This window comes from Cynocephalus volans, chromosome 5 (genome assembly GCF_027409185.1).
Source record: "Cynocephalus volans isolate mCynVol1 chromosome 5, mCynVol1.pri, whole genome shotgun sequence".
In the NCBI taxonomy this organism is placed as follows: domain Eukaryota; kingdom Metazoa; phylum Chordata; class Mammalia; order Dermoptera; family Cynocephalidae; genus Cynocephalus; species Cynocephalus volans.
In genome coordinates, this window is record NC_084464.1 from 164,628,421 (window position 1) to 164,650,434 (window position 22,014).

Below are 22,014 nucleotides of genomic sequence, written 5' to 3' on the forward strand. Positions count from 1 at the left end.
TAGTGGTGGTGGTTTTATGTTTTCAGTAGATCTAGTTCTCCTTAGGGGTGTCCTTGGTCAGGAGATATAGTCCTGTGACTCTAGAAGCATGCCTTTGAATGTTACTAGATTTAGTTACTCTTTGCTTTTCTCTGTTAATTGTGTTACTGTTTGTTTATGGTTTTGACCTTTTCTCAGTTTTAATCATAAATTTATTCTGTGTACTCTTACGTAGTCATAAATACATGAACAAATGAAGTAATTTTGCTCAGAGTAATCTATTTCATTCTTGTTATATAGAAATAGATTTTAAATATTTAACAGTTGTAAACTCAATTGAAAGGGTATAACACTGTTTGCCAGTTAAGATGTAACTAAGATGTCATGTCTTTTGGTAGAGTAAGAGAGATTTCTAGTGAACATGTACTGTGTTTTCTTTAATAATACCTCATGGATGTTAATTTATCAGCCATACCAATTTAGTCTGCCAAAAAATACTTGTCACCCTCTGTTGTAAATTCAGTGTGTATATCATCAGTATTGGGGAAATTTGGTTGTTCATTTTAGTATCCATTATACTTAAGTACTGACTGTATCTATGTCACTTGCTATACAATTATATTCTATCTGATATATTAATACTAACTTTAAGTCAATACTTTTTCCTAGTCAACTTATAAGTAATATAGAGTCAATATTAGATAATACTTTTTAAAAATCCCTAAAGGTCTGACTTTAGTGGCCTTTTCACCAAATAACAGTTCTTTTTTTTTTTTTTTTTCAATTTGTATACCATGGTGGCAATATCACCCCAAAACGAAACTTTTCTTGCAATCATCTTTCCACCTTGGCCATTAGAAGGCATATATTCTGAGCTCTGCATTTTAAATTTTTTTTACATGAAACAAAGATAATAAAACATACGTTTTTCTCTCTCCTTCTCTGTATACTGAGGTGTACGTAGGTGTAGCTGGAAAACATTGATTAGAGTTATTTCTTTATGTGAGATTCATTTAGCAAGTACGTGCTCGGCTTCCATTGCATGGAGAATAACCACCTAAGACTCTGTCTAAGAAACTAGCCAGCTCTACAGCCCAAAGAGAGATTTTTATGCTATGAAGACTTCTATGACAGAATAATAATAATACTTAAAAAATCTTAGTGCAATCATTATTCTTATTTCAAAGAAATCAGAGCTTTTCTTTCTTTAAAAGATAGTATTTTGAGTATTAATATTGATCTTCACCATCACATTTCTGAGCAATTCTTAGCCTGATTCCCCAGTATATATTAATATTATTGACAACAATGTCATTATCTGTAGAATTCTTATTATGTCAGAATTGGCAGGTATACCCTGGGAGCACCTCTCCTGTTAAGATATCAGTCCTCTCCTTGAGATAATAAGGATAATGGCAAATTCATGACCATATAGGGAGTTCAACTGCCCTGTGCAGTTCTTACCGTGTTTTCTTTGGCACATCACAGGATTTTTAGGTGACTAATGGGATAAACGAGGCAGGACTTTTCCTGTTTGGAGCACCTGAATTTCATAAGGTTGTGGGCTGCCTAGGCTGGTTTCTGCTCTTTCCCTCTGACCTCTCATTGGCTCATCGCCCCCATCAGTCTGGGGCCTGCCCCCTCCTTCCTCTGTGCTGACTCCAGATCTGTGACAGTAGTACTTTACTGGTGCCGGTGACATCCCCTCGTAATCTCTAGTCCAAACCTCTGGCACACCTGAGACTCATTGACCATCCACCTATGTAACATCTCCACGTGGAGTAAGATTCAGCACATTAAAAACTAAATTCCTTGTCTCCTGCACTCCATCTACACTGCCGATCACTCTGCCTCTAGCCATCCCCACTTCAACTGGTGCTTCCAGTTGTTCAGTCGAGAAACCTTACAGTCATTCATGACAACTTTTTGTCTCTCCATTCAGAAACTGTACTGGCTTGAGTTCCTCAGAACCTGACCACTTCTACATCACCCCTGGCTTGAGCCACCATCCTTTCCTGCCTGGGTCACTGTGGGAGACTGGCAGGACCCCTTGACTCTGCCCTGGTCCCTTCTTGGGGCATTCTCTACCTAGCAGCTGCTGCAATCCCAGGAGAATATCCTCATATCCTTCCTAAACGAGGCACCCTTTCATGCAGACAGACATTCCACATCTTCCTGGGGCCTACAGGTTCTGCTGGGTCTGTCCAGGCCTTGTATCTTCCTTCATGCCCGCTCCACTCCAGCCTGCTTGCCCACCTTGTGCTGGGCCAGTGCCCACCCAAAGGTCATTGCCCTGCCCCAGGGATCGCCATGGCACCCCATGCGAGTCTAGCTTAGACACCACCTCTGCAATGAGGTCCACACTGCCCACGCTTTTTCCTTGTGCGGCCTGTGCCCCCCATCCCTCCACTCCTGCCTGCCCTTCACACATGCTGCCTGTTGGCTAGAGCACTCACCATCCTTGGACGCACTGTGGACAGTGCTCATCATCCTGTTTATCTCTCCTGGGCGGCACGCACCTCCATGGGAGCAGTGACCTCTGTCTGTTTAAGTTTCTGGAAGAGTTCTGGCATGTGGTGGGTAGCCAGTAATGCTGAGTGAATGGAACGTGATCCTGGGACCAAATTCCCAAGCTCCCGAAGGTGTATGACCTTCATTAGAAGACCAATAATAAAGCTGTTATTAGCTTCTCACCAAATTTAATTACTAAAATGGTGTATAATTCCTATTCAAGCCAAAGTATAACTTGCTGGGGAGAGCCCCTCAGTGCCAAGTTATGATGAAGCATTCATGTCTCCAGGGCCTTTCCCATCTGTGTCCTCTTGTCACTGTACTCTGTCTCTCCCTCTGGGGAGAAGTCAGGGATCTGAGCAGTTTACGAAGTTCATCTTAGGTACTCTTTCTACTACACCAAAATGCCTCCTTTTCATAAAACTGTATTGCTAGGTACTGTTTTTCAACTAGAAATGCATGAGCACACTTCAGAAAGTTGGGAAAAATAGAATAATAGGAATCTTCCCATGAACTTTTTGAGGTACCCTTGTTCTTGGCCTGACAGTCTCAACGGTGAGTCTCAGCTTGGTCTTGTTACCACATTTTAATGGTTGTCTGCTGAATCAGGTAACATGAGAACTCATAGGAAAAATCCCTTCCCCTCGGAGTAATGCCACTGTGGAGATGTTTTCAAAGGTTTCAGCGGCTCTTCTGTTTTCCTCATGTGAAAAGTAAAGTGGCTCTTGCCTGATGTACTGCTTTCCTGTCCAGCTTCAGGAGGGACTTCAGAAATGGAGCCGGCCCCTCCCAAGCGCCTCAGGCAGAGAAGGGGTTGGATCAAAACCCTCATGAAAATTCTAAGCAAGAATTAGTAGGAAACCTAATTTGAGAATTACATCTTCAGAGAGACCTGTCCGTAGTAGTCAGACTGTATTTTGCCTGTTCAAATTGGGGTACCTCTGTAATGAAAATGGGCTCTTCCCAGTACATCAAAGCCATGGGATTGGCACTATGAATCTTCTTAAGAAAGGTCAGCTCAGGGAGTTAGGAGGAGAGATGTGTTCATGTAAGACCAACATGTATATATTATGGAGTAGAACACAAGATCTGTGTGATTGTGTAAGATAAAACAGTTGTCCCCAAAGAAATTCAAGTGTATGTCATGGGCCAATTTGAGCCCCACCACCCTGCTTGAGGGTTAACTCTGTTGTGTCTCTGCCACAAGGGTATGTCAGCAGCTAAGCTCTAGATCTTACAACCTCTGAAAAAATTGTCATTTTCCTTAAATTAAAAAATGTTGTACGGGTTAAGGGAAGGGAGCTGTTGTTTACTGAGTGCTGACTGCCACCGTAGATGGTTTTCACTGTGTCATTCAGTACATACTACCGTTGTGAGAGAAGACTTTGTTTTCCTAATAAGGAAATTGACCCTAAACAGAGAATGAGCTTTCTCGTGGATAAATAGCTGATTATTTGCAGACCTGGGCTCTGAACCCAGGGCTTAGGGTAGCAACGGCCTATAGTAGTAAATGATTTCATCAGGGGTTTTCTTCACTTTGGGGCCTAAAAATGATTTCATCAGGGGTTTTCTTCACTTTGGGGCCTAAAAATTTTTTTAGGATGGGTGTTTTAGTGGGAGGGAGCATAAAGAGAAAAATTCTGTGTAGAAGAAGGTTTTTAACGAGCTTTAACAGACTTTGAGGGGCCGGCCTGTGGCTCACTTGGGAGAGTGTGGTGCTGATAACACCAAGGCCACAGGTTCAAATCCCTATGTAGGGATGGCCAGTTTGCTCACTTGGGAGAGCATGGTGCTGACAACGTCAAGTCAAGGGTTAAGATCCCCTTACCAGTCATCTTTTGTTTAAAAAAAAAAAAAAAAAAAACAGACTTTGAGTTGTGTTTTCAGTGAAAACATCAAAAAGTAAAGGTTATCATAAGCCTATTTTATGTTCAGATACCTGAACATGGTTTTCTATCTTAATGGGATTTCTATAGTAAAGATATGAGTTAACAGTAAATTAAAGATCTAAGTAAGTTAAAGATACCTGTGATACAAAATTATAAACACACAGATCTCAACATACTTTTTTTTTAACCTAAAAATACATCTTTTAGAAACATAGACTGCCAGTATAGCAACACTTTGGTTCAAGCTTCCATGCTGGCTTTGAAGTCCCAGCACATTTCTTGATCGGAATAATTTTAGCTGGACTGTCTTTATTCATTAGGTAATAGGTATTTTTTATTTATTCTGATCTCTTCCCATGTTACTTCCTATAAGGCTGCTTTGATAGCATGTATCTTTTCATTCTTTTACTGTAAAACAATGAGCTCTCCTTTTGACTGAATTCACAGTGTTAATGTGACAGTCAATTTGTGACTGGATTGCAGAGTGATTTAATTTGTAAGCTGAGGGCCAGCTCATGGCTCACTTGGGAGAGTGTGGTTCTGATGACACCAAGGCCACAGGTCCGGATCCCTATATAGGGATGGCCAGTTTGCTCACTTGGGAGAGCATGGTGCTGACAACACTAAGTCAAGGGTTAAGATTCCCTTACCGGTCATCTTTTTTTTAAAAAAAAAAAATTGTAAGTTGAAATACCCTTTAACTGTTACTGAATGTCAGTAAATCATACAGCCAGTGTACTCTTTTGAGTCATTGTTTTGAGTAAATTCTCTTTTCTCATATCTTTAAAGCAACATATCTTTAAAGAACAAAATAATTTAGGTTTTGGAAATGAAAATACATGAATTAGCCAAGATAGTGGAAAGAAAATGCCTTAATTACAGTAATGCTGGTTAGTTTGCCCTACTTGAAAAACTGAACACAAGAGAAGGCTCCTGCTTGCTTACCTCCATCTGGATTTTAAAGAATGAAGGTTTTTGAGAGAAAATGCCTGTTTATAAATTTATTAGATAGCATTTGCACTTAAGAAATCAGAATGATTATAATTGTCATAAGATTATACTCCTATTTACTTTAAAAGAATTAATTGGTTATATTAGTGTATAATATTTTCTTGTTCAAAACTTGTTTTTAATTAGGTCTAGAACATATAACAGTGAAATTAGTTTGTGTTTTATTTGGATACAGGAAACACCCCTGTTGCATTAATGCAATTTTACATTTCTTCCTTAAGGTGTTTTGTTATTGTTTGCTCTCATGAAAGAGCCTAATAATACAGGTTAATTTATTCTTTCCCACCAGAGATACAGTGTTTTGTTTTGTTTTGTTTTGTTTCACAGAAATCAAGGAAGAATGAAGGTGTTAGATTTTTGTTTTTAAAAAAATACAACTGAAATCCAGAAGTTAATGTTTTAAATTTTTGTTATAAACAATATATAGAAAAACTGGTGATTCTATAGAAATTGAAGCATATCTTAAGGTATTTTATGTAAGGGATTCCTACAGTGGTTAGAGATTGAACTAGACGGCTTTGAGTTCCATTTGAATTTTAGAAATTTTGAATTGACTCCCTTTGATGTTGATATTATAGTGTAGCTGTGGCTGTTCCTGTAGCCTAGGTCTGTACCAGATGAGAAGGAAATGGAGAATTCAGACTCCAAAGTTACTGTTATCTTAGGCCATAACAACAGAAATAGCTGTCTGTTGAGATGACGGAAAGGGAGAGTCTTATTCTGTTCTGCTCTGGTTGGCAATCCAGGGTTCCTTCTTGGAAGACGTATTTTCAGCCTGTACTTCAGAGAGAAATGTAACCGGAAGGATAAAGGAAATAAAAAGCCAAAGGAAGGTACATTTTAGGTATTTGAAGATATCATGAAGTATTTGAATGGTTTTAAAGAAAGGTATTAAATTTTTGTGTTATTTCAAAAGGCAGAACTTGAATGACCCAAAATAGGAAAACAATCAGGTGATGAATTTTAGACCACTATAACTTTTTGACAGCCATTAACTGAAAATAGAATGTACTCTATAGGGTGGTTGACAACAGGTTCTCAAACACTGGAAGTGTTCAGATGAAAGAGAGTTAGAATTAGGTTCCTCCCAAATCTCAGGTTCAGATTCTGTGACTCAGAGTTTGGGGGTATTATCACTGAGCTGGGAAGGAATTTTTGAAGTCCAGGTTGGGGAGTAGAGATGGCAGAGGACCAGAGGAGGAGGAGTGCTAGACCCTTGGTCCCCAAGAAAGGCAGGCTGTTGTTGCACGTGGCTCTCATTAGCCCAGGGCCACTGGATTCTGCACTGCACACAGCCCCACCCACCGAGGGGGGGCGGGGATTACCTCCCACATGTCCCAAGAGTGGGGCCTTTTTCTTGACATTCATAGTGGAAATTTTTCAAAAGGGGGTAGGGGAAAAAGGCGGTTGAATGTGTTCCATAGATCCATAAAGTGGGGGGGGGGTCTGTCTGTTGTTTGAGTCTTTGTAACTTAAATTTATCCTAACAAAAGAATCATGCTTGTTTAATGTGTGAATGTATAAAATAAGTGCCTTCTTTGAGCCATGTTAATGGAAGAATAACTCTGGGACTGTGGAAACAAAATTTTTTTTCTGAAATTATAGAACTATGAGATGTGTAACTTTTATTGTCTACCAACAGTGATTTTAAGCTGGTATTTTGTATTTAACTTTGTGTGTGTGTGTGTGTGTGTGTGTGTGTGTATGTGTATGTGTGTCTCTGTGTGTCTGTGTGTGTCTGCTTGCCTTAATATATGCTTTTTGGGTCTTGTGTTGGTGGAGTCTGTTGAATGAAAGTTGAAGTCAGTGTTTCGTTAGTTGCAGGATGAGGAGCGGAGACGGCAGCAGCAGCTGGAAGAGATGCGTAAGCGGGAAGCTGAAGACCGAGCCAGGCAGGAGGAGGAGCGGCGCCGGCAGGAGGAGGAGCGGGTGAAGCGAGATGCTGAAGAAAAGGTCATGGTCCTCTGAGGGCAGCTAGCACTTTACCAGATTAGCCAAACATAACTGATTGGCTGGGGCAAGGGGGCTAGAAATTACATGTGTCTTAAGATGCTCAAGACAGAACAGGGCCTGGACCCCAGCTTTTGTTCCTGGACCAAAAACTTTAGCCCTGTCTGGCCCACCTACCTCTCTTGTGGACTGTCTCCAGATTCCCTTATCTTCTGAATTTTGTCTCCCTCAAACTTCTGAACTCTTAGGTCTGTTTAGCAGTGAGCCCCTTTGCAAACGGTCTGTTTACTTGGGGCTTTAATCTTTACTGGACATGGTCTAGCTTGTTATTGTGAAGTTGGTAATTTGTTCAAGTACTGTTTAAATTGAGTTTGAACCATAGGAGGCAATAGGAACATAGTGAGACAGTCTGTCAGCATCAAACACTTCAAATAGATTATTTACTGAAATTACTTAATTCTGGCTGATGGTAAAGAAAGCAGAAAGCTTATAAAAACATTATACAAGGAAAATTTAGTATACAATCTGATAAGTATTCTGAGTTATTTCCATATTTTTTAAAAAATTCAGTTAATCCTTTTAATTCAATTTTTAAAGACAACTCATTTTAACATTCTGAGAGATGGGAACTTCTGAGAAGTGGGAACTTTGAGATGTTGTTCTCTGAGTCTCTGTCTTGTATGTTGATACCTGAGGTTCTCTGGGATGCGGAAGCTGTAGCTGTGGACCTCACTGTGGGGTCTTTCCTGTGCAGAGGGGGTAGCATGTTGCTGTATGTGGTTTGAGAGAAGCTGTTCTTCTCTATTACTTCCCTTCTGTGAAGGTAGAAGCTTTGAGTGTCACAACTTCTGGTGGGGAAAAATTTAGTTTTTATTAGTAATGCCTTCCTTGATAATCCAGTGAACTATATTAATAGAAAACTCCATCCGCCAGAAAAAGAACTTTTAGGAAGCTTTTTGTAGTGATGCTATCTGTTAGAATATAGAACAGTCTAAGTAAGATTGGTAGACTTGATGTGACTCATTTACATGAAAGTAAATAATGTAAGGACACATTATCTTACAAACCTGTATTGAAATTAGTGATTTCTGTGTTGTATAGACCTTTACCCTCCCTTAAAGTTCATTATATTAGCTGTTGTATCGAAACAGTTTTGAAGTATTCTCAAGAATTTTGAGCTTTCAGGATTAGATTACCCTATGAGTCTTTCACTTGTTTAATGGTTAATCAAAATTGATGATCTTTCTAAGGAAATCAGATTTCCAAAATTTGGGCCACCTGATTTCTAACTGTTCCTGGTGGTGGTGGTGTTTGCTCCCTGTGGAAGCCCCCTTGGCTGTTTGCAGGGGTGTGCTTTTCCAGTTCCATGCCAGCTGTGCTCTAGTTAGGTCCCACCCGTGCCAGCTATGCTGTAGTTAGGTCTCACCCGTCCTCAGCAGGGCTGTGGTGGGGGCAGCCTGGCTGTCATGTCAGAGCAGTATGCATGGAGAAGAGGACCAGGCTGTGTGTTCTGTGCTGAGAAACTCTTGGGGTATTTAACTTTTCCCACATGCGTTCTCACAACTCATGATGAAGTTGAATGCACTTGTGTTTTAGTAACTGCTTCTATAATTGAGTGGTCACTGTAAAAAGATGCTAAATAACCTATTTTTTTTAATACAGAATGTCCAAAATTGATGGTTTTGCTTTGCTATAAAAAATGTGCCATTCATTTGTTAGGTAGAACAATGTCATCTTGGGTCATGTAATTGTATCTGTTCTTGGTATAACTTAAAAGAGGATGTTTTGGTTTTTCCCTAAAATGTTATCAAGCAATCGTTCTTCATGTAATACTAAGATTTTTGACAATTCCATTTAAAAGCCACAGAAGTCATTCTGTTCTGATTTTCCACCTCAAGGGAAAACTTACTTTGTGTAGACAAGAAGATAAAAATGTTTTTCCTTTAGGATTTCTCAACATAGAGCAAGAAGTTGGCTCTAGGATAACAGTTGGGGCTGGCGTTTGCTCTTGGGGTTTTCTTCCCCCGAAGGTGAAGCAGTGACCATTGTGTGTCCACTGTGTGTGTGTGCGTATGCGTGTGTGCGTGCATGCATGCGTGGCTCTACAGGGAGCAGGGAGAAAATACAGCATAAACATTAAAATAGGAACCAAAACTTATCCTGATGCCAGAAAGGTCCCTAGAATTAGTTCTCTCTGGTTAAATGGATTTAAAATTTGTGGTACTCTTTTCACAGCGCTGGCATCAACTCAAGTCAAGGAGGGTTATTTTGTTTGATCTTTCATTCCCTTCCTTATTTACTCTTTTTGTTGTGCTCTTAAAACTTTTGTCAATCTTTAACAAAACTGTGCTGTTACCTTTTATAATGTTAAAAGAATTTTAACACTGTCAACTGTAGTTTGTGCAGATGTATGTCAGAAAAAATGTACAGTATGTGTCAAAATATATTTGAATATCTTGTTACTGTCGCTATTAATGCCTGGCTCTCTCATTTTCTGTCTGTCAGGGAGTTTATTAAGATTTGAAATATAAATTAAGAACTGTGGAAAGCATATTTGTTAGACTGTTGCTTTGGGAAAATGAGCACTTTTTTTTTTTTTTTTTTTTTTTTTCAGTTTATGGTTTCCTATTAATTTTCCTTCCAGTAGCTGGAAGTAAACTGGGTGGTTTAGTCACGTCCTCCTGTGTAGGAAGGACTGCTATTCTGAACTCACTGGGTTCAGTGAGAAAGTATGGAAGTTTTCCCTCTGAAAGTGCCAGCCACAGAAAGCCAGTTGCAGCCTGTTTTTAGTTTTATGCTGTCTTTAAATACAGCAGTAACAGGTAAGTTACTATCCTACCGAAAACAGGAGGCGAGAGAGAGAAAGAGGACAAAGGAAGGAAGGAGAGCAGAGAAGAACAAAAGTCTGGTTGGATGACTGGAAGAGGAAAGTGATTAGGAGTTGGGAGGCTGACAGTTAACTCATTCTGTGCTTTTGAGCAGTTTTATTTCAAATAACCCAGAGTAGTCTGAATGTATTTGTAAGTCTTGATAGAGAAGACTGTTTACAGTTGACCTGCCGCTTCTGTTACAGTCGTTGTGACGTGTGAACTTTGATGTCCTGTGGACTCATTGTCAGTGTGCTGATGGGGACTGATGGGTCAGAACACCTCACACTCCTGTGAAGGCCCAGTGGGTCAGCTGGTCCCCTCCTGACCTCTGACCTGTGTACTCTTGTCTATTCCCGCCTGCAGAGGCGACAGGAAGAGGGGTATTACAGCCGCCTGGAAGCTGAGAGGCGCAGACAGCACGACGAGGTGGCGCGCAGGTTGTTGGAGCCCGAGGAGCCCAGTCTGTGCCGACCTCCACTTCCGCGGGACTACGAACCCCCATCCCCGCCCCCTGCACCTGGCGCCCCTCCTCCCCCACCTCAGCGAAACGCCTCCTACCTCAAAACACAGGTCCTCTCCCCCGACTCGCTGTTCACTGCCAAGTTTGTTGCGTACAACGAGGAGGAGGAAGAGGAGGAGGAGGACTGCGGCCCATCAGGTCAGGATAAGTGCTTCAGCAGGAAAAAGTCTCTTCCTCCCACCGCCCTTAAGCCACAGCAGCCCTCCTGCCAGCCACGCCCGGCCTCCGATGGCATCTTTCTCTCCAACTTACTCCAGCCACCCTCAGCCAAAGCCAACAGTACTGCTCACAAAACAGGCCAGCCCCCGCCCCCTCCAAAAAAACCCAGCTTCTGCCATCCCCGCCACTCCAAAGGTAGAGGTAAAAGATAGAATGACGAATCAAATCGTCTTTTGTCTTTGTGATTGGAACCTTGGAATCAGCCTCTCTGCACACTTGCCACTGTAGTGTGGTCCGTCACGGTCACACTTGCTTTGGAATTTGGATTTCTCTTGATCACTGATCTTAGCATGGTGATCTCCCTCTACCTGATTGTAATGTCTGTGTTAATATTCTTTTTCAATAAATGTCTTAGTACTCCAATTTCTTTTATACTTTAAAAAGTTCCATTTCTTTGATCAGCTGACAGCAATCAGTCCTTCTCCACTGTTCCCTAAATCACTTGAAGTACTGTTGGTCTTGGCTTTCATTCTCTACCTTTTATTCTATACCTTTTATATTTGGTTGAACAAGTGCCCTTTCATGCATGTTAGTGTCTCTAAAGATAAAGTGTTACAGTTACATTCTAAGTTTCCATTATGTAACATGAGTAGAGCTTTTTGTTCTGGATAAGTGGCTTATGGAATGAATCATACCATTCGTGGTGGTTTGGTTGGTGTAGTCGGAGCATCTGTTAAGCTGGTTAATGGGTACAGCTTTATGACCTCAATGCAGGCTGCCCTCACACCAGGGCCGAAGGGCCTGGTGGTAGTGAAATCCTCGTTCCCTTCTGCCTCTAGCAGGTTTTGGATTTCATTACTTGCTGTTACTTTACCTTCTCAGCACCTCACAGCACCAGCCGCCAAACCTGAGTAGGCATGCAGCTGCCCCTAGTTAAAACCCTCTCAGTTGACTGCAGAGCCTGTGCCAGGACCTAATGGCTACTGCAAGACATAACATTTGGGAGTCAGTTTTTGAGACAGCACTAGATGTTACGTTTAAAATATAACTAAATTATAAGGATTCAGATTTCATGCCAGTCCTACTATAAATGGAATTGGAATTGTGGCACTAAACATCCTCTAATAGAGTAATGTTACTTTTAATGAATACAAGAGTCTCGTAAATGCTGTATGTCTGCATAAACAGTGCATGGGACTCAATAATTCTGAAAAGTTGCATATTCTAAGACTGGTATAACTGTGACTCTTACATAACAAATGAGTTTTGCCAGAATTCTTTTTTCCCACCTGGATCAGAGCTTTGAATATATAAAGATGTTTATTTTGAGTCGCTTTGAAAGCCAAAATTAAATCTTTTTGTAAAATTACTGTTGTAAATAGTAAGACATTTATGGAATAATAGTAAATTTTGAAGCAAGATGCCATTGGTCTCCTTGTGTCAAATTTTATAAGCTGAACTATAGATATTTTACAAGTTCCGTGACACAAATAAATATGAGGCTTGGTATGGAATATTGTAGTTAGGTGTCACTTCTAACTATCTTGGCTCTCAGTCATTTCACTAATCCTTATTTTATTCTACACCTGAATTACCATGTAGGAGCAGGTTACGTCCTGCATCTGGTTGCTCTGCCTCTCGGAAGACTTCCTTCGTAAAGTGCACCGCTGTCTGCCCCGCGTGCAGAACGCATTCTGACCTCGCCACCTCTCCACCTCACTAACATTGCCACATTCCTGTGTGTGTCAGCTCTTTCTTTTGCAGCGTGCTTCTGCAAACCGGGCTTGGTCTCTTCCACTGAGGGGGGTGAGCAGTGGATTGGGACGTGAGCTAGAGTGAGTAATGCTGGACTTCAGCACAGCAACATAGCAGAAGAAGATTTGTTCCTAAAGGCTCTTTGAAAATTATTTGTAATCTATAGTGTTCACATATAGTCAGAAGTATTTGATATTCTAATTAACTCTAAAAGTTCTAGAAGTTTTGAAGAATTGATGTTTATCAGTGGAAGAAACCAATGTCATCATTAAAACAAAGCTCAAAAGATACAACACAATGATTTTAAAAACAAACAAAATTAATAAAAAATTTGGGAGTAAAACTGGAAAAATCCCACCATGCAGTTATCTAAAGGCCCACTATGGATTGTCTTAAGGTACTGATGTGTTTTTGTTTAATCTTTTGAGTCTTTGCTGAGGATGGCATCCTATGCAGTGATTGTGGGAAACCTGGCTAATAGTAAGTTAAAGGTGCAGTGTGAAGAGGTGCCATTCAAAAGGCCACTGTGCTGTGTCTAAAATATGTCACATAAGTTCTGCACAGCAGGTCCTTTTACGTGGAAGAGAAACATAAAAATTACTTTTTTGTTCAACCTGTTTAATAATGAGAATTTTAATGTAAAAACATTGTGATAATTTTGTGGCCTGTGTAATTCAATGTTCAGTGCTATCAATGATTGCTGAATATTTTGAGCATTTGTAACTCCAGCCTATTTTATTTTAGGCAGAAGATTTTTCAAATGTGAATTTTGTTGCTGATGTTGCAATGAGTAGGAATACACTCAGGCTGATTTACTGCATTATAATTTTAATATATTATTAGTGACAATATTATCTTAAACTTGAATGCATTTAAAACATTTCATCAGCATCATCTCTTCTATCTTCAGCAGCCTGCTGAAGTCAGTGGGACACATGTTGCTGCTGCCAACCTGGCTGATGTCCTGCTCACCCACAGTCAGCCAGCTGGTCTAAGGCAGATCCAGGCCAGGGACCTAACCAGTCCTTTTCTCACACCATGCTGCTTTGAGTCTCGTTTTTATTTTGTCAGTGACTTAAATAATTGCAGCCATTTATCTTGAAAAATAAGTTCAATAGTTACCCTGAAAAGAACAACTTCAGTCATGTGATTACTTTGTGATCTTTGGGTTGCATTTACTCCCAATGATTTTGTAAGAAAATTCTTAGTGTCAGGAGCATGTCTGAAAAGTTTAGCTGATGTCTCCGTTTGCATAATTATGCATTTTATCTGATTTGAACTTTTTTGATATGTATTCATTACAGTTTTCCTCTCTAATAATAAAGGGCACAAGGTCAATTATTTAGCACTTTTTGAGGCTAATGATTGGATTATTCAGGCCACTAAAAGATGTGGATTTTAAATTGTATCTTTCGTTTGCTTTCGTATTTATTCAGCAAAGATATCTTATTTTTCTGTGGGCGCTGCATCTTTATCATGAGCAAAGTTTTGGGAATTCATGTACTCTAACTTTGACTTTTTCTTTTATGGAAAAGGACCAAACCCTTACACGGTATCTACTGGAACAGTTATCGGAGCCCATGAAGCTTATCGGGATGCAAGAGAGAAACGCTCTAAAAGGTATTTACAGTTGTGCTGGACTGGTAACTTCATCTATAACTGATGACTTTTTTCATTTCTCATGGCGTTTTTAAATTGTATAAGGCTGGGTTGAAATTTCAAAGACTTCATTCTCAGCTCAGATGTTTCCCATTGTACAAAATCAGGTGAGCATATAGGCTTTTTAAACTTTTTGTTGCTGATATAGTTTTAGACGGCAGTGTAGGCAACTGGCTTTCCAGTCAGAACGTTAGGAGCTGCAGGCCATGCTGCTGTTTGCTTTCACCAGCAGAGGTGGAGTCCTCGGGCAGCGTCCCCGGGTCTTGCTGTATTACGTAGGCCAGCCCTGATGGCACACAAAAGATAAAAAGGCTGCATGTCCTCACAGAGCCGCCTCCCCTGGATCTTAGTTAGAAATGCTGTTGTTCTAACTGGTCTTAAAACACTGAAGTTGAACTATTCAGAAAAGTCTGCAGTACCATCCTGTAGCTTATTAAATTAGATGTATTTCTTGATGCCTTTCAGATACATGTAAGATTTACTAAAATGCTATATTTCACAGCTGTACTCCTTTAGTGAAATTTGTTTAGGTGTAAGAACTACCTGCTTGCTAAAATTTAACTCATTTGTTTTTTGAGAGGTGAATATGGCTAGGTAAAGTTAACATTTTTAATAAGGAGAACATTTTGCCATTTTTTTCTGCATGGGTTTAAATATAGCCTCAATAATTTTAATTATAGGAAAGGTTATAACAAAATTTATCAAAGAATGAGTCTCTGTCACTGAAAGTTTTAATTAATTGCTCATTATGCAAATTTACCTAATTGTTGATGACTTATTTCTATTTGACCAGTAATCTTTTGTTTCCCTCTTCTGCAGCCAAGATATAGATTTACCTGGAAATTCTGGAGCCCCTGAAAACTTGACATTCAAAGAGCGCCAGCGTCTTTTTTCACAAGGTCAAGATGTGTCAAATAAAGTAAAAGCTTCTCGTAAATTAACAGAACTGGAAAATGAACTGAACACAAAATAAAAAATAGGAAAAGGGCATCTTGTATTTGCCCCCAAATTTTCTCAGTTGTGGGTTTGCAGGTGTGAGTTTGAAGAGGAAAGGGGGAGGTTCTATGTCTAAGTGACTTATAATTTCTGTTTAAAATGGTTAGGGTTTAGAGATGTTCCAATTCCAAGAAATTTTATTTTACTTTACCAAGAGATTGTCATTTATACTATTTAAACACTGTCTGATTTCTTAATTATCTGACTCACGTGAAGGTGACTTTTTTGTTTCTTTTTCTGGAATCTTGAGTTCAAAGGGGACAGTGAAGAAGGGCAGTCCAAGGTAATGGGATGTCTCTTCTCACCATGTCCCCATAATCGACCAAGAGCACAGACAAAGAAGTTTCTATTCTGTTCTTTTCCAAAAACTTTATTTTATTTTACTGTCAAACAGAGAATAGCTTGAACTACCCAGACTGTTGTGTTTGCACTATTTAGTAGCGACCTCCAACTATTGTACAGGAGAACACATAAACGTGTTCCTCACACTTCACCTGGTGGTGTCTGTCCATGTGCTGTCCTTCCTGGTTGTGTCATGAAGCAGCGTGGCCTGAAGCTTCCTGTGAGTAAGGCGGTGTACATCCACCGCTGTTCCATCTCATTCCTAAGCCCTCCTGCTCTGTTCTGAATATTTAGTGAACATTCCCAAAGAAGAAAAGTTTGAGGCTTTACACTTACGAGGTATTATTTTTATAAATACCAGATTACTGTTAGATAATTAATCATTGGTGAATTTGAAGATGAGAGTTATGTTAGAAAGTTAAATAATATTTCAGATATCCCAAGGGATCTGTAAAAGAGGGTTATCTTTAGCTGAACAATGTTCATGTGACTAGGAACAAAAATGTCTGAGAAGAACAGGCGATTAATAGGTGACACTCAAGTGCAGCTATAGCTCAGAAATTTTAAATTTGAAAAAGAAATAGATTTACATCTACATGCTGTCAGAGGAAAGAAGGAATTCAATTACCTATGGCATTTGTAATTTAAACGTAAGAATAACTCAAGGCGGTTCAAGCTATTTTTTTTACAGTATAATATAGTTATTTAATTTTATTTGTTGAACTACTAGTTACCACTGTCACTTCTTCAGCTGTGGATCTATGGCTGATGCTGGGGAGACGGACCTCAATTTGTTTTATATTGTGTGATGCTAAGACAAATTACTTTGTGAGATTACAGGCAAACTTTCTATTTGACAAAGCCCTAATGTGGGGTCCAGGTGATTGTTCTGTACCATATTGTTCTCTTACAAATATGTATGTTAGGAAAATATGCACACTTTCAAGTAGAAGATGAGAGGCTTCCATTGCCTTAGAAATCACTTTTAGTAAGAGTTGTATGATAAATCATTGAAAATGCTGGTGTAAATATTTTTTTATGTCTATCAGGGTTCTTATTTGAAAGTGTGCTTTTACCATCTCATTTGTTTAAGTAAGAGAGTAAAATGGTTCTAAGTGTGTATGAAGGATTTGCATGTTTGCTCTAGAAATTCTAGGAGAAGCAAGCTCCTCCCAAATATCTTGAGAACACTGGCAGCCTTATGGTGGCTAAATCCATACTTTCTTTAAAGAAAAAAGATGAAAATGATTTACTGTTCTGTTAATACATAGAAAGACAAATACACGTAAGTACATACAAATACATGTAAATATCTACATACAGAGATATTTGTATTTGTGGTTGTAAAACCCATAAACAAGTGGATTTGGCCATCCTTGGAAAATTAGGTCAAATGTGAATATGTGTAGAAGTGCTTCACATAACTGCATTACTATGGAGAAAACATCAAAACTGCTGTAGTTTTCCATTTCTACTGTATTTCAGTTGCAGCCTATTTTTAATAAACTTTGTATGTATTTAAGTGTATTTGCTATTATTTTAAAAGTGCTGACAAAGTTTATATTTGTAATATCAGCCTTCTCCCCTTTTTCCACCTGTCCACTCATTCATTAAACACTTACTGAGTATCATTTCTGTGTCAGCAGTGTTTTCGATTTGTGGGGAAGAGTGCTTTGCCTGAATCACACAGAAGCCTGAAGCTCACAGGTAACCTGCGTGGTGGTCTCCTTGGAGAGCTCGGCCACCCAGGCCTTCGGACTTCTGCTTTGCACCTCAGCCATCCCCAGTGGTCATTTGGACCGTTTCTCAGTTAACACTGCCCCGTCATGGCCTCTTTGAGATTCCTAAATATACCCAGTAGTAAGTAAATTGGATAAAAAGGGATCCTGGTGAGATGTGTTTGAGTAGCTCGTGTAAAGGAGTGTTTGGTTATAAAAGTAGACTAGTGTTGTGATGAGGACCCGGGATCTGCAGTCGGGCCATGCCTGTGCAGACTGGCCCCACAGGGCCTTCATGCTGAGTGCTGCCTCTGAGGTGTGCTTCCTCCTGCCTGGCCTGTCACCAATTTTACCTTTCCTTTATGGCCTGTGAGCAGGATCACCGGGATAGGGCAGTGGTGGGATTTAAAGGACTTTCATGGGGGGAGGGACGAAAGAGGAGATGTTGGTCAAAGGATACAAAGTCAGATAGGAGGAATAAGTTTTGAGATCTTTCGAACAGTAGGGTGCCTATAGTCAAGAATAATTGTACTGTAAAAAATTAATTTTAACCAAGTATTTTCATGAGGGAAGAAGTGTCTTAGGGTTGTAGAAACCTATGGAGACCTTCTTGGTAGAACTGGATGTTTGACTGCTGGAACTATTAGTATTCATTTTTACTATATTTTTAATGCCCAAAAAGGTACTTTAAAGTTTGGGAAGACAAATTGGGAGCAATTGAGTGTTGGCATTGGTTCAGTTTCCCCTCAGGTCCCAGGTTTCTGTTGCAGTTAATGGAAATTATTATTCTGACCTACATGGTGGTCTTCTGTCATCTGTACCACATTAAAATAGCAAAGACTTGACAATTTTCTGGAATGTACCACCGGATTACAGTTTCTTCTGTGCTTTATTACATGGAAAACTGATTTCAAAGATTTATTTAGGATAACATTAAACAAAAGTTAAGTCAGCTGACTTGCAGAAGGAAGAATAGATGCAGTAAGCAACAGGTTTTTTATTTTGGTATTTCACCCAGTTTATGCAAGGATGTCATGTAGCCCCAGAGGAAACACAGACTTCAGTTGGGATATAGAAGCCAGTTTTTTGTGTAATTTATTTATGGGTGCCTACTCTGTGTCAGGTGGTGCAGTGGCTACCTAGAGTCTCAAAGCAGTTGTTTCCGTCCTTCTGGAGTATAATTCTAGGAAGACAGAAATACGTACTTTATTAATAGAAATAGATAGTAACTGTTAATTGTATAAAGAAGATGCACAGGGCACTTTGGCAGCCTAATAGAAGGACCCACTTAAAATTATTGTGGGAAATGATACTCTTCTGAGAGAGAAGACAACTATTGTGGGCAGGAGAACCCTGATGCAGGTCAAGGAGCCCAGAGCCAAGGGAGGGAAGATGCAGGTGGTGGCACTGGAGAGGGAGCCAGGGCCCAGGTAGTAAGGGGCTTTTAAGACCATGGTAAGAAGTTCAATTTATGTTCCTCATGCAACGGGAAGCCCCTGCTGCATTTTGAAAAGGCATTACTGGTTGATCAACTTCCAAGAGGAACTGGCAGCTGGAGGGTAGGGGGCAGTAGTGGAGGGAGAGTCGTTTGGGGAGATGTTGGCATTCCTTGGTGTCTGAGTAACTAGATGGTGGATGTGGTTACGAGATGGGAAAGGCTGGAGCATCCCAGGGTGGAGTGGGCACAGATAAGGTCTAGAGTTGTTCGCATAGTTTGTTATATAGATGCCAAAGATCAGATTAGGCAAGATGTCAGTGGAAACAACTTTCAAACAAGAATCAGTGGCCATGGCCCTTCAGACTAAGAACAGTATTTCACGTCTGCCTTCAGACGTGAAATACTGCTTATTCTTTTATGGAAACTACAGGCCTAAATGTATGTTGTTAAGTTGGTGACAGTGGTTCCTACTTCAGCTTGGAATTTTTAATAATAATATAAAACATTAAGTAATCTAAACAAAAGAGAGACCTGGAAAACACTAGGTTAATCATACAGCTTTAAAAATGTGGGCCGAGCTGTGGCGCACTCGGGAGAGTGCGGCACTGGGAGCGCAGAGACGCTCCCGCTGCGGGTTCGGATCCTATATAGGAATGGCCGGTGCACTCACTGGCTGAGTGCCGGTCACGAAAAAGACAAAATAAATAAATAGATAAATAAATAAAAATAAAAAAATAAAAATGTTCTGCCTGACTCCATGGAAACAGGACCAAAAATATAAAAACAGACTATCCAAGTTCAGCAAAATATGTAACATGCTCCATAATGCCAGCCACTTTCAAAATGTTCAATTTTCTAGTGGCCATGTTAAAAAAGTAAAAGGAAAGAGGTGAAAAATTTTTAATAGACTTTATTTTGAATTATAGTTTATCTGCCAGAAGTCAATATAAACTTTTATGGTGTAATGATTACTAGTTATGAAGATGATAGTATCATTTTCTCTAGGGAGGAATAAAATTACTCTTGTCATATTGCTATATCAAAATTCCACCTGGCATTTGGAACTCCTTTCTGAATCTAGAGATTTCCCAGAACCATCTCTATCCCTCTTCTTGAAGTGATCCTTCCTGCCCCAATCTCGTAATACTTAGGACCCATAACAAGTGAGAGAAACTTTTTTCTGCTGGTGTGAGAATTTGTCTTAAGGAGAAAACTTACTTTCAAGGCTTTGGACAAGCGTGGAACTGCCCTGCATGAGACAGAGAGGAATCTGTTGCCGTGTCACCGTGCTGTCCAGGGATACCTGTGAGGAGAAGAGTCCAAGGTGCCCCAAGTAGCTTTGGTTGACATACCAGAAATCTGAAGAAATGCAGGGCAGAAGTGACCACAGAATGGGACCCTGGGACAATGTAGGAAACGCAGCTAAGCTGCTCTGCAGGAGGGCGGCTCACAAACCTCCATGGTCTCCAAAGCCACCTGCTTAGTGGTCAGTATTTTTTGTTGAGTGAATGAATGCCCGGTTTATGCTTTATACCTTTAGTTAGCAGATAGCAAACTGGTCCTCGGGTAGTTGGACCCATTTGAAAACCCAATTTTAGCCAGTTCTAAACTTTTAGAGATACACAAACTTAATTGGTCAAATTTCATTTCTAATCTTCCTGGCCATCAATCTTTTTTCTCTAGAAAAGAATGAGATTTGTTTGCTCTTACATAACTATTGAAAACATGTTTACCATGTTCTAAATGGCAAATTTCTGCTTGTTTTATGTTAAGAAATGCATGCAATGTACTTCTGTAAAAATAATCAGTGGTGCAGGTTTATAAACAAGTAGCAGTCCTTTCTTCCCTTCCCCATGCCTAGGCCTCCTAGCTGAAGGAAACAGCAATTTTTTTTTTCCTTTTTAGTTTAAGGCCTAAAATGCACACGATATTCCTCCACTCATGGCATGTAATTATCTGTTCATGCACCGTCTCCCTCTATTTTATTCATTTTTCCCCTACTCCGTCTTTGATTCTCACGAAATTCCCTACTCTGAAAGGGCCGCTGTTGTGTTTGATTTGTGCTCTTGAAGGCAGATGTGCCTTAGGCAGTGCTGGGGGTGCAGGTTCCATACGTGGCCTTGGTGCCTGTCTTGGTCTGTCTCCTGTGCTCCAGCTGCCTCCTGAGCTTCCAAGTGCTGTCCACTCCCACAGCCTGCGTCGGGCCTCACTGCAGTGAGGACTTCCAGGTGGCCAGCAGCACCCTGCCACCAAAACCAGGGCAGGAGACGCCAGGGAAGCTCCCAGGAGGAGGACAGTGGTGCCCGTCACAGTCTCCCAGGCAGCCCCGAAGCGCATCCACGGAGGCTCTATCAGCCCCAGGGGTACCTGCCCTTCACCCACACGCTGGCAGGTGTTCCGCCTCTTCTTAAAAATCCGTGAACTTCTGGCAGCTTCTACTGATGAATGTGAGGATTTAGCTTATTAACAAGGTCCTTCATTTCCATCAGCCCTCCCCTTCTAACTTTCGATTGCCTCGGTTGTTCCCGCGGTGTGCCCTGCACTGTCACTGTGCACGGTACGCGTCAGCGGACAGAACCTCCGAGCCGCCTGCTACTCGGTGCTCGGTGCGGGAGCGGGACGAGCGGGTCAGCAGGCAAGAACGGGCAAGTAGGGCCGGTATCTGGCGTCTGGGAAGCCGCGCACCCGGAGCGGGCGGGTACCGTGGGGGGCTCCTGAGCGACATGGGGAGCCGCTGGACCAGGGGATGTGACCTCCACCTTTCAGAGGAGCGGCGCTGCGCCCGGGTTGGCGTCTCAGCGGAGGCGCGGAGGCGCGGGGCCCCGGGCACAACGCGGACACGGGTCGTGGCATGAGCCTGAACCAGGTGCGCACAAAAAAGGCAGGCCCGAGGCCGGAGACACTGCGGCGTCCACGGGAAGGAACCGCCCGTGAGGGGTTGGAAGCGGCGGCGCCCTGACCAGGGGAAGCAGGGTCTCGGGAAGGCGGGAGACACCAGCCTGCAGGAGCTGCGGCCTCTGCAGCAGGGACGGCGCGCGCCGGCTTCACGGCCGTCCCGCGGCCCCGGGTCTGCTCCGTGCCTCCCCCACCCCCACCGCGTGCTTCCCCCGTGGTCGCCTTCGGGTGCCAGAGCCGGTGCCGGGTGGGGGTGGGGGCAATGAGCCGAGACGCCCCAGCTGGAGCGAAGCCAGTGGGCGATGGGCGGTGGTGGCACTTC

The 22,014-nt window shown here is 41.3% G+C and overlaps 1 protein-coding gene across 14 annotated transcripts in view; it reads left to right on the plus strand.

Annotated features, from left to right (window-relative positions):
* Window positions 1–17,251, plus strand: part of AFDN (afadin, adherens junction formation factor) — a 132,520-nt gene extending 115,269 nt beyond the window's left edge. For 12 of the 14 annotated variants that reach the window (XM_063096396.1, XM_063096385.1, XM_063096388.1 and 9 more), the window contains 4 exons: window positions 7,209–7,343; window positions 10,574–10,868; window positions 14,180–14,264; window positions 15,123–17,251. In XM_063096396.1, coding sequence (XP_062952466.1) covers window positions 7,209–7,343; window positions 10,574–10,868; window positions 14,180–14,264; window positions 15,123–15,276 — 669 coding nt within the window. In that variant the 3' untranslated portion in view covers window positions 15,277–17,251. The remainder of the gene's footprint in view (window positions 1–7,208; window positions 7,344–10,573; window positions 10,869–14,179; window positions 14,265–15,122) is intronic. The other 2 variants (XM_063096393.1, XM_063096397.1) reach the window with 1 other exon arrangement.
* The last annotated feature ends 4,763 nt before the right edge of the window (window positions 17,252–22,014 follow it).